The sequence below is a fragment of the Centropristis striata genome, chromosome 18 (genome assembly GCF_030273125.1).
Source record: "Centropristis striata isolate RG_2023a ecotype Rhode Island chromosome 18, C.striata_1.0, whole genome shotgun sequence".
NCBI classification, from domain to species: domain Eukaryota; kingdom Metazoa; phylum Chordata; class Actinopteri; order Perciformes; family Serranidae; genus Centropristis; species Centropristis striata.
In genome coordinates, this window is record NC_081534.1 from 17,445,041 (window position 1) to 17,457,755 (window position 12,715).

Consider the following 12,715-nt stretch of genomic DNA (forward strand, 5'->3'; position numbering starts at 1 on the left):
GACACCTGGTTAATGGAGACTTTTAAGTGATTAATGACAAATTGTCCTGTATGTTTTGCATCATGTGATCGACCTTTATAGAGACCACCAATGAAACTACTAAATAAACTCTGCTAAATGACTAAATGTAACTAACTATCTGATAACAATCAGTGGCCGATCGATCGGAGCACCCTTTAGTCTCAGTGGGGTTAAGTGTGTTGGTTCTTGTGATGTATCTTCACATGATCTACCTGTGCTTGTCCAGGGTTCAGGCCTCTGGTTGTGATTGTCTGGTGTGTGACGATGACCCAGTCAGTGAGTCTGTTCATCCGGTCCTGGAACTGGGCATGACTCTTCAGGTTGGTCTCCACCTCCCCCACCTTGTCCAACAACTCATGAGTCACCTGCAGACGAAGGAAAGTAAGAAAATAAACAAGTAAGCAGAGAACAAGTCAAAGAGCAAAGGAAGACAGTACATGTTGTAGAACAGTAAACATAACAGAATTACAATGTTGACAGTTGGGTTCACCTTTCACCCAAGACAAAAATGTTTGGAGACAAGGCAGAATAATAAACTAATAAAAGATTTGCACCTTGCTCCAGCTGAGGTTGATGGCTCTCAGTTTGCCAACATGCTGGTCTCTGTTGTGAGGGCTCAAACTTGGATTGGCCAGGATCTGAGGGGCGTGCTTGTTAACCCAACCGAGACGTTCATTCTGTGCATCCATTTCCTCTGCAAGAGCCTGTAAGGGGAAAAGCATTGACCCTTAATTCCACAAAGATATATTGATCTGTTCATGTATTAAGAAATAGGAAAAAAAGAAGTAAAGGTAAAAGTAACACTGAAGTTCAGCAGTGGAACATAGTGTTGTTCCATATAGCCACGTAACATATTTCACTGACGCACTGCATCTCCACAGAGGAAAAGTCTGGCTGAAGTTGTTGTCAGGAAGGAATGAAGACAAAAGAAAACACTGAGCGATTGTATTTCCTTCAAAACAAACTGCACTGTTCAAAACGAAAGATGTGAGACTTAGGCTCTCTCTGTGTATATTTACTGGGGTTGACAGGTTTTGCTTGTGATTGAGACACAGAGGGCAACTTGACAGCCAAGCAAACAGGGAAAAAGAACAAAGGAAAATACAGTCAGTGTTGACCATAAATAGAGCTGAATCCACCAGCTCTGGAGCAGGAATAGACATGAATCACACTAACATGAGCATGTTTTGGGCTGTACCTTGAGTTCTTTGAGGTTGTTGTCAGTGGCAGTGACGGGCAAAGAGCTGACAGCTTTCTCTGCCTGCTCCAACCATACAGCCAGGCCCTCGCGTCTCCTCACCAGGTCTGTCAGGGCCGGATCTACTCCAGCCAGCCTGCACACACACACACACACACACACACACACACACACACACACACACACACACGGACATTATTGTACTCAGATAAGGATCTCCATTTCCTGCAGGTTGCAGGCCTAATCCTGAAATTTACATTTAAATTACTGTTATAGACTGATGGACCACACTGATAGTGTTAACCTGCCAAACACTGATAAAGAAGCGAGTGTTGGTGATGGAGAGGGAGCAGTAACCTCTGTGCTACTGTAAAACCGAATGTTACACAGAAGACTGTGCAGTATTTATCATGTGTCGGAATCCACATTTGACCACATCTTTTTAATCTTTTCAATCCATCGCTGACATAACATCCTGCGTGTGTTTCCGAGGACACATTACCTGCGCTGTCTCTCAAGGACATGGCGGTTGACAGCTCTCCAACGCTGACCGAGGGTGTCCAGCTTCTCTTCAAGCAGGGATCCGTCAGGGGATGACAGCTGCCCAATTATCTGTTCCCCGGTACGGGTCAGTTCAGCCAGGACAGGCTGGTGGCTGGCAAGACCTTCCTCCAGCTCCTAAAAGAATGAAAGAGAGCATGAGCACAAAAAAGGTGGGACTCGGGGATCAATCAAACAGCATAAGCCGATTCACTCAAGGCTAAATCCCCTGCTCAAGTCCATCTCTCAAAGCAAATCTCTGACTGACACAGAGGCATGATTTGTGGCACATCAAGATATAAGCTGCCAAATCTCTACTTCCACCGAGAGAGATTTAACTTGCCAAGACAGACCCGTAAAGCAGGGTGAGGGATTGTGAAGTCCGCTAAAGGGTGAGTCAGCTAATTGATCTCTCAATTCCCATCCACTTGATCCCTCGTATCAATCTAAGCGACTGTGAAAACATGTAAAAGAGCTGGACGGATGGAGCTGTAGCTCAAGCTTTGCAAATCACACTGATAAAAGGTGTTAATGGCGGCGGTGCTGTCAGCGCTAATGCAGCAGCTTCACAGGATCTAATTCCCCTTGGAAATGAAATTAGCGTCCTAGAAATCAAACAAAGCCAAATTGGAGGCCCCCTTCTCATCTTACTTTTCAGTTCGCTTCTCTCCATTTCTCGCTCTGCATAATGAACAGGTAGATATGCAGTGTTTGTTTATCAGGTACAGTAAGGCAACCATTTTTCCCTTGGGGAACAAAATGCAATTATCTCTGGTCTAACATTTCCAGCCATTGAGCTGCTTATATTTCAAACATATTACTAGTGCACCCTGGGAAAGTAATAATCTTGCTTGTAAACATATAGGATATTGTGAGTCTATATTCCACTAATTAGTTTGTAATGAGAAAGGTGGAATGCCATGAAGGTTTTCTATAATGTCATGAAAATATGTAAGAATAAAAATGAAGATATTATGCACTTAAGATTACAGATTTCCGAATGCACGTGTAAAAATCATGCAACTACCCACACATGCACAAAACACACATTTAGACTTCCACCTGCTTGTCACCCTCCACTGACCTCTTGGTGCTGTCGTGCAGAGCTTGTGTCCAGCTGTCCATCAGGGCCGACGCTCTCTGACAGAAGTGACTCTGTGTCACTTAGCCATTGGTTCAGATCATTCATGTCACAGTGGAACTGCCTCCATTCCTCGACAGCACGGTCAAAACTCCTGCAGCGGAACAGAGAAACCCATACATCACGTATTTCTTCTTTCTTGAGGATAATTTACATTTGTGACTGACTCACTGACTGACATTGGGACAGTTTTCAACCACACCTGTTACATGCATCTTTAATTGAATCATGCAACACGAGATCTGGCAAACATGTAAAATGCTTGTGGAAATCTAAACAAATGAATGTCGAACACATACTGAACATTGGTTCCACACTACATAAGTAAAGTGGAGATCAGTTTCTTTATGAACTTAAACAGATACTATCAAAAAACTGCAAACAAACTGGTTTTCTTGTTCTTAAACTTAAAGCTCAGTTCATTTTGTAATGTTCTGGGATTCTGGCTTTAATTACTCCCTAATAACTAATTAACTCCGATAAGGAGGTTTGGGTTTTGGTTTGTTTATTCATTTGTCAGTATAACAGAAAACTATTGGCCCCATTTCCACAGAACTTGGTGTAAAAGTATAGCTGGAAAATAAACATTCCTTTAAATCTGAATCACAGTGTGAATACACAAATCATTTTTCACTTATTGTAACACTGACATAGGACATTTGTGCTGCATTCATGCATTCTCAGAATAATCAGAAAAATGAGTGTCTGATTGGGAGAATTCAAAATGACAACAAAGGTTTGGTCCATATTTCATGACCCAACTGATTTTCTTTACTATACATTGATTCATCAACTTGTTGATTAAACATACAGGGCGATAAAATACAACACATCTGTTTTGTAGACGAACATATCGTTTCCACATTACAATTTAGAGCTCATGAATACGCCAAAATGGAAAGAACGCCCTCCAAACTCCTGAACTGGGACCATCACAGGAGCATTTGAACGCACCATTGGCCTTGGCAGAGGTCTGCACTTATTCTAGTGACAAACAGTTCCATTACTTCGATGGTGTTGTTCCGGGGCGGGTGGGCTTAATGTAAAATAGGATGAGCGATTAATGAATTCTGATCTCTTACGGTACAATCGAGTTTCGAAATTCAACAATAAACGATAAGGAAAAATGGCACATTTGACCTCTATTAAACACTAGAAAATGTCATATCAATCAGGAACCCCCAGCAACACAGGAAAATTCACAGATATGCTATTGAATAAATCAGCATAGACAGAGAGGCTGATTACTTTAACTTCCTAATATTAAAAAACAGATCTTTATCTCATTGATGGTCTGCACAAGGGCTATTTCCTCTTACAGCACTGCTCGGAGCATAACAAATCTGATGAGAGAGACAAGGTGAGGAAATGAGTTTTGGATGAGCAATTTTACAAAATATACTTCATTCTTTTGATTTTAAGTGATGCCCAGAGGTTATAGTGATTACAGACGGGGAGCTTCAGCATTCGTGTGCAATCTTCAGAATTAGCTTGCTAGTTTATTCTAGCATGTGCACATACTGTACTCAGCAAACGAAGGCTGTTTATGCCCAAGGAATTGTGTTGATGGTAGTCAAGGTCACCCAGTGTGTGTGTATGTAAATGTGTGTGTGTGTGTGTGTGTGTGTGTGTGTGTGTGTGTGTGTGTGTGTGTGTGTGTGTGTGTGTGTGTACACCAGTAAGTAAATGACTGAGTGAAAATGTGAATAGGCATGAGATTGTTTATGCCCCAGGAACTGTTTTGATAGTAATCAAGGTCAGTGTGTGTGTGTCTAGGGAGCTAGAATGTGTGCCTTGGTCTATCTCTTTATCTGTCCTGACTAGCGGACAGCTGGCATTTAGTGTCCCTGCAGCTTCCATCACTTTTCCTGACACACAGAGTCACACACGTTCAAATCTGAAAATAGCAGCTTGTTCGGTTCTCTCACTATTTTCTATGGAAGTCTTAATTAAATTTGATTCCGCACCTAACATCTCATCATATGCACAGTGGGATCTGTTGTACTGTTTGTGCTCGTACCCCTTGCGGTGGTTGTACACGCGGTTGAGGCGGTCCCACTCGGCGTTGAGCTGTGTGAGGGCGTCTCCGATCTGGGCGACCTCAGCGGGCGAAGCGTCCCGGATGACATCGGGCTGCCGCTCGTGGATCCCTGTGACCTGCTCACCAACACGCTCTAAATTCTCTTTGATATTCTATAAAAAGACAAATGCAAGATGATGGGAAAGAGACAGCACGCAGAGAGAGGGAGAGAGAGAGAGAGAGAGAGAGAGAGAGAGAGAGAGAGAGGGGAAGAAAAGTTCAAACCTGTCAGAATGAAGGCAGAATGATTGATACCAGAACACTTTGTTTTGGAAAGCTGTCTCCAAGTTGCAGAACTTGTGGTTTTTTGTGTGTTGCAGAATTTCTATTTTTAAAATGTCATTGGTTTTCCTTTTCTGCTTTTTTGTTGTTTAAAGCAACTACAAGGTGGTTTTAACTGGCTATGAAACAGTCTTAATTTAATACTAATGTCTCTGTATGACCTATATAAGAAAACAAGAAGATTCTTCAGCAAGAAGATTGGTTGTTTCTGTACAGTTCTTCCGTAACTCGGGTCAAATCAGACAAAATACGAGACACAAACCATGGGAGCTGGTTTATATTTTCCCAGGGAAAAATGTGGCAGTGAGTAGCATGTTAGCTAGTTAAGAGGAGGCATGAAGAAGTTTTCTTTCTGATAATTTTATGTTTGATGCTATATTTTGTGGTTATGGCTGACACTGGGGCAGGATCAGCAAAAAGAAAATAAATTATCAAAGGAAGGGGAAAAAAGCTACAAGGCAAAGTGATAGAGCATGGGTAAAAACCCTAAACAGCCTTGTTAGGTTATTCAGCAGACGGAGAGAACTGCAGGATTTGAAAGGATTCAAACTGATTCTGAATTGGCTCTCTTCCTCCTGGACATGAATGCAATGTGTCTATTTTATTTATGAAATACACTGCGAGATGTGGCTTTTCGTCAATAGGTGAATTTACATTTGTGGCTTAAATAAAGTTTACTTGGTTTAATCTTACATAGTCAGAAATAGATACATTACCTCATCGTTATGCATCCTGCAAGCAATGTGTTTAAAAAAAGAATAATAGCATTAAAAGGAAGTTGCATCTTTCTTTCACTTCCTTCCAAAATAAGTAGCCAGATCTTTGCACGAGTTGGTGGTGCTCATGTAAACACTATCGCTTTTATCCACAGGGGGCGTCAAAATCAACCCAAAACACATGTGAAATCTGCTACACAAAAGCTAATACAATTCAATATTACAGATGACTTTTTGTTAATCATTTCTTGACGACTCACCCTCAGTGTGTCCTCCTGGCTAGAAAAGTCTTCGTAGAGCCCCCCGCTGAGCTCAGAGGAGTTCAGGAGCAACTCGTTGTTGGCCATGGCAAGGAGCACTTTGTGAATGTCCAACAGGTAGTCGGAGGGACTCAGTGAGGGAGCGCTGCTACGCTCCACTGAAGACATCTCCTACACCACAGATGAGCAGGAGAAAAAAACACATGGCAGAAGGAGGTGAGAGAGGAAAACTGTTTTTAAACCAGCAGAGTATGCTTAAATTAACAAGACCTCCAATCTACAGTTAATAAAGTAACATCCTAGTTTGTGTTTATGTGTACAGATCATGTGCTTATGCATGTGTGAATCTAGCCTGGGTATACCCATACTGCCTTGCGCGCTCGAATTAATTTATAATAATTTCGAACCTCCATCCAGTCTGGCAACCAGGGCCGTTTCTTAGCCCTGTTTTAGGGATCCAATCACAGAGCGGGGAGGGACGGCAAGACGATGACGCATACTACTCGGCACTTGGAAGCTTGTAGTTTTCTTACGGATCCAACATGGCTGCTGCAGACGCGAAACTCTCTTTAGCTGTAGATGGTGTTTTAAATAGTTTAGAGCAAAAGTTGAAAGGCGAAAGGTCTCTCGGCGGCTCCGCTGTCCCCCGGCTCGTAGCCAGATCACCGGTAGCGGGGCTATTAGCGTGAAAATAAATAATCTTGCAGAAAGCGAGAACTGGAGAAGCAACGCAGCAAGCAAAACTCTCTCACAGACACACACACAACAAACATCAATTTCTGTAGCTCTACTACGTCATCTGGTATAACTGATCCGATTGGCTAAGAGCTACCTACAGACGATTTTGATAGACATTCTAAGCGCCCAATAAACGGCTCCGGAGAATCGTAAACCACACCTCCTCTACGGAGAAATGAACGGCTGGTTCCCAGACTAAATCTCATTTGAGATTAGTCTGGTGTTAGCCAGGCTAGTGTGAATCCCTCACCTCTTCTCTCATGTGCTCTGTGAAGATGTGAGTAGACGACGACTCCACAGAGACGTCGACCTGCCTGATTCGTAGCACCCTCAACTCCTAAAGCGCACACACACACACACACACACACACACACACACACACACACACACACAGAGAAAACACAAACAAAGACACACAGTGACCAATCTGTAACAATGCACAACAGGCTAACACGATACGCCAGTGAGCTAGATTAAAAAACACATTCCCTTATATATTCGGTTTAAGAAAGACACAATAAATATTTTAATGCATCTTACCCTGTGAGCAGAATATTGGCTCTGCAGGCGGACCAGCAGAAGTCTCAACTCCTCCCTCTGGCCGTCGTCTGAAGTTTGCTGCAGCAGTTCTTCTCCTCTTCTCAGCAAGTCTTCCACGCCGGCTTTCTCCTCATCCATCTGGTGCAGAGACACATACGGGTCAAATGAGGAGGCTGCAATTCTGATCCAACTTAAACATCTAAAATCTATGAATGTAGTTAACATAAGAAACAAACTTACACACCAGACACCGACATTAGCAGTAAGTTGCTCCCTTGCTTAACAAGCAGCACGTTGTTCAGAGTGGAAACAATGTGGAGGCTTCTCAGGGAAAACACTGCTACACACTAAGAGTTCCCGACTGGCACACTGACCTTGCTTTAGACTGGTCAGGTCTGTTCAGGCAGTGTGTTTAGCGTCATAAACGTTGATAACGCAGATTGAATTCCAGACTTGTTAGGCCTTGAAATGCCCAATCAAAGCTCATCTTATCTGGCGGCACCTTTATATAGCCTGTAGCCTGGCATATTCCTCGTAGAAAATCTCATAAAACTTCAGAAAGAGAATAATAGGCAACCTGGGGCAATTTTCTGTGCCTGTTTTTCACATTTCTGTGGAAAATTGCAAGAGATGGCTAATGGAAATCTTTGGCCAGACAAAAAACAGAGTGCATATCTCCCTATCCACAATATAACAGGCATCAATTTCAACACAGCAATTACTATGCACTGCTCATGCCTTGCCTGTGTAAGTATTTCATAATATTACCATAATTATCAATCATCATTATTCTGTTTCTTTAAGAGTTTTATAATAAAAATGCATCAAAACGGCACAATTGAAAGTGACCTTGTTTACCTTGTCATCATCCAGGATGTTTGTTGGGTCCTGCTGCTGTTGCAGAGCCCTCAACGTGTCCTGGAGCTCTGCCTGAAGGTCCCTCACCTCACTGGAAACCAGAGTCTCAGCAGGACGAGTCTGACTCTCTGCGCGGACCTCCTGGCTGTGAATGACCTGATGAGAAAAAGTAGAAACACGTAAAATATATGTAATTATCTGACAGGAAAGAGGGTGTTCAGCTGCGGTATAATGTGTGATAATGCACCGACTCCACACCGAGCCTTGCAGTGTTTTGTCTTAAAAGCCTTGGCAGCTCTTTTCACTGTAGTTTGGATGAAATTGCTGCACCTGCTGAGATATCTGCTGGTTCAACTCGACGCCACCTGACTCCAGGCTGCTCATCATCTGAATGCAAGAAGACAAGGAACAGACAAAGTGACTGTACAGACTATACCACATGCTTTCTATTGGACAGTTTAGCTATTTTTGTGCGTACAGCAGGATTCAATTCCACACTACACTGTTTATTAGTAAATGTGATGAAGATTGTTGGGTGGTTTGATGCAAAGACTTCAGGTTTACATTCAGTCTGTTTTTTTGTGTGGAGATGGGGTTGATAAGGTAAGAGTGTGACCACAGTTCCTCCTTCTGTACTTGTCTAGTTACTGTGACATGAATGAAGCTGCCTTTAAGTGCAGCTGGAATTGTCAGGACTCAGGAGTAAGGTCTACTTGTGCATTTAGGGGGTTAAAGTTAACATAGTGGATCTCACGAATGGGGGATACTCCCACATCACAGCACAACCCTGGGGCAAATCGCCACACCGCTTGATCTCAAGTGAACGCAGCCTGAGGCTGTTTATGGGTTTGAGGTCTTTACTCAGATATGACGGCAGGAGCATTTTACAGGTGATGTTATATAACAGTATAAAAACGTTATTATTGTTGATTAATATTATTATTTTTTGTTTTTTTATTATTAATAGTTATTTAAATGTATTTTTAAAATATATTTTAATTATTATTATTATTATTACTATTATTAGTTATTTTATTTTTATTTAAATATATATATTATTATTATTATTATTATTATTAATAATAATAATAATAATAATAATAATAATATTATATTTAAATGTTTGTTTTTTAAAATATTTTCTTTTTTAATTATTTTTTCCAAAGTGGGTTTACATGGAAAAAAAGCCAAAAAAAACATATTTTGCTCCCTATGAAAATTATATTTTACAATAAAAACATTTTAAACAGTGCTTATTTTACCTTTGCAGTTTTGATGTGTTGGGAAACTTTGTCAAAGTTGCAGTTGAGCTCAGCCAGTTTGGGCTCCACCACGTCTCTGCAGGCGGGGCCCCTGCTGGTCATCAGGATGATGGCCTGGTCCTTCACGTTGTCCACACGCAGACTGATGTCCTCCAGCTCCTCTAGCATGCGCTGAGGACAGAAGAGATGGTCATCTATTTAAACCAGCCTATGCTATCAGTCATGCTGTCTCTGGCTGGTTGGCAGTGGAGCCTTGGTTCACACCAGAGAGCTCGGCACAGCGTGTACTCATCAAGGTCAGCGGGGCCGGGCACCAGCTGATATTTAGTACAGACCTTCAGTTGTCATGGCGAGAGGAAGGGAAGGGTTAAGAATTTAATATAACTAGGATAAATTATTTGACACTACCATAAAAGGTTCAGCTTCTCCTCTTTTACGTTTTCTCACTGTGTTCTTTCCCATTCTTCAACAGAAGTCTCTGTTGCCCCGATTAGCTCTCACTCTCTTTCTCATTCCATTTGGTGACACATGGTGAAGTATGGCAATTATTATTAAGAACTATACTAATTTGTTAGTTGATTACAGGTTTTTGTCAGTCCAGTCCGAAGTTCGAGCCGCTCAGTATTAATAATTCTGCTGCAACAGTGGGCAATCCATAACGAGACATTTTGAAATGACTGATGATTACTTTGCTATTCCCCTCATGTAGAAACACATTTAAATATATCTATACCACAATGTAACAGGAAGGGATTTTCTTGATGGATTCTTGCAGGATGCATTTTCTTGCCAGAGGAAGTTATTTCCATAAAGTAATTCTAAACTACTATAAGCTCTGCCAATTCTTACATATATTCAGAAGCATAAACTTGTATTGATGATTATATGGACAATTTCTCCGACACATCTATAAGAAATTTAAGTTTGTTTTGCTTGAGCCTTCACAGTAATGATAACATGGAAAAGACACAAGTTTAAACTGAGCTTTATGTACCATTGATACACAATGTACAATGTAACTCCCTCTGCCTTACCTTTACCACCTTCTCTCTCTCTGTTGGGGCGAGCCGCTCAGCCTCGTCCAGGTGGATCTGGGTCTGGTACAGCCAGGTGCTGATGTGAGCCAAGTTCTCATCAAAGATTTCCACTTCATTCTGGTGACTCTGCACTCACACAACAACAAAAAACAAGGACTCAGTGTTTCTTTTAGGAGATAAAAACTTTAATTACTGTTAAAGATCCTCTTGTGTTTTCCCCATTTACTACTTAATCTAAAGCAAAGGCATTTTAATTATTCAGTGTTTCATTCCTTCATATCATCACACTGTTAAAATAATCGCCTTTGTCAAAATAGTTGTTTTTTTTTGCCTAAATCATCTCCCCATGACACCGGCCACCTATGGTAAAATCACCTACATCCTCAGTTGATCAGATCATGTGATTTTACCCCTTTAAAATCATCACTTCTTTGACAATTTGCCACATTCGTAGGCATCAGATAAGAACCCAGCAAAGAAGAGCTAGAGGGAGATTGTTTAGTTCTCAGTTTAGTTTATCAGTGTTTTATTGTTGACACTAATATTGGTAACACTTTACTCTAAGGTGTCTACATAAGAGTGACATGAGCATGTCATAAACATGACATGGGATGTGTCATGAACATTAATGACACTTTGAAGTAACATTAATGCTCATGATACTTGTCATGTCATGTTTCTGACAGGCTTGTGTAACCCTTATGTAGACACCTTCAAAATAAAGTGTTACCATATCTTGCTTTCCAAGATCTCTGCATTCCACACAAGAAACCTCAGAATAATCTCACGTATCTTCTGGCCTAACACCATCTCCAACCAACAATTGCTTGCTCGGACAAACCAAGAAAGTATAGAGACCATTATTACAAGAAGGCGGTGGAGATGGATTGGACACATCATGCGAAAAGAACAGGATTACATTACAAGAACCGCTCTACACTGGACACCTGAAGGCACTCGAAAGAGAGGACGACCCAAAGAGACCTGGCGTCGAACAGTGGAGAAAGAACTGAAAGCCATGAAGCAGACCTGGAGTTCTATCCAAAAGCTCGCCCAAAACAGACAAGAGTGGAGATCCTTTGTTGCTGCCCTACATGCCACTAGGCATAAATGGCAGTAAGTAAGTAAGGAATATCTTGCTTAAGTCACAAAGGCATGTTCAAAAATTCTTTGTTACATCCTTTTGGAGTGAAATGATCAATAAATGTCATATGTTACACTTTTGCTGAAGTTTTTTGTGTTTCCTGCAAAACTTGAAAAAATGAGTTTGGCTATTATTTTAACAGGGTGACGATATGACTTGCTGCAGTGAGCAATAACAACAAGAAAAGCTTCTTCATGTCTTCAAAATGGTTAACATGTTTCTCTTGATTTTGAAGTTTTTCTTCCTGTTCTAGCTACTGCAATTACTTGACTTGCACAGCATGGTGAGGATTTTTTTATGTGGGTTATAAAGAAAAAACCTTGTAATGCCATTTATTTAATCTTGCCGAGGTAGGAAAAAAACAACTTTGAAATTCAATGAACTTTTAGGAATTCAATACCGGAACTCAAAAAATTCCAGCACATTGAATATGGACAACGAATGCAGTCATAACTGACAAAAAAATGCTCATTACCAACAAACATTGCATGCTCAGAGACACAGCTAAGATAAAAATAAATGTATTCTCCCAAGAGCTGCCTTTGTTCATTTGCAAATGACTGCAAATAAAAGTATTGTTTAAGCATAAAACTATAAAAAGCAGGTGGGAGATTCTACTTACTCAGAGAACATGAAATAATGAACACAGCAACATTTTATTTATTGGAACTTGCTGTATAAAACATTTGCACTCACCAGCACAGCGCTGAGCCAGTCCTCGGTCCAGGTGCGGACGCGGCCCGACGCTTCATTCAGGCCACAGAGTTTGTCCTCCAGCTGAGCCTCGCTGCCCTCCACCAGAGTCTGCAGACCGGCACTAGTCTCCATCAGGCTGGACAGCTCCACCTTACGACGCTCCGACTCCTTCAGCAGGCCCTGGAGGAGGGACACATACACA

The 12,715-nt window shown here is 41.4% G+C and overlaps 1 protein-coding gene across 4 annotated transcripts in view; it reads right to left on the reverse strand.

Moving 5' to 3' along the window:
* utrn (utrophin) overlaps positions 1-12,715 on the reverse strand; it is a 221,199-nt gene that overhangs the window by 146,779 nt on the left and 61,705 nt on the right. For all 4 annotated transcript variants that reach the window (XM_059357172.1, XM_059357174.1, XM_059357170.1 and 1 more), the window contains 14 exons: positions 12,514-12,693; positions 10,671-10,799; positions 9,637-9,807; positions 8,705-8,761; positions 8,375-8,530; positions 7,517-7,654; positions 7,227-7,313; positions 6,239-6,409; positions 4,921-5,093; positions 2,844-2,994; positions 1,722-1,897; positions 1,220-1,355; positions 576-725; positions 234-386 (listed from right to left, as the gene is read on the reverse strand). In XM_059357172.1, coding sequence (XP_059213155.1) covers positions 234-386; positions 576-725; positions 1,220-1,355; positions 1,722-1,897; positions 2,844-2,994; positions 4,921-5,093; positions 6,239-6,409; positions 7,227-7,313; positions 7,517-7,654; positions 8,375-8,530; positions 8,705-8,761; positions 9,637-9,807; positions 10,671-10,799; positions 12,514-12,693 — 2,028 coding nt within the window. The remainder of the gene's footprint in view (positions 1-233; positions 387-575; positions 726-1,219; positions 1,356-1,721; positions 1,898-2,843; positions 2,995-4,920; positions 5,094-6,238; positions 6,410-7,226; positions 7,314-7,516; positions 7,655-8,374; positions 8,531-8,704; positions 8,762-9,636; positions 9,808-10,670; positions 10,800-12,513; positions 12,694-12,715) is intronic.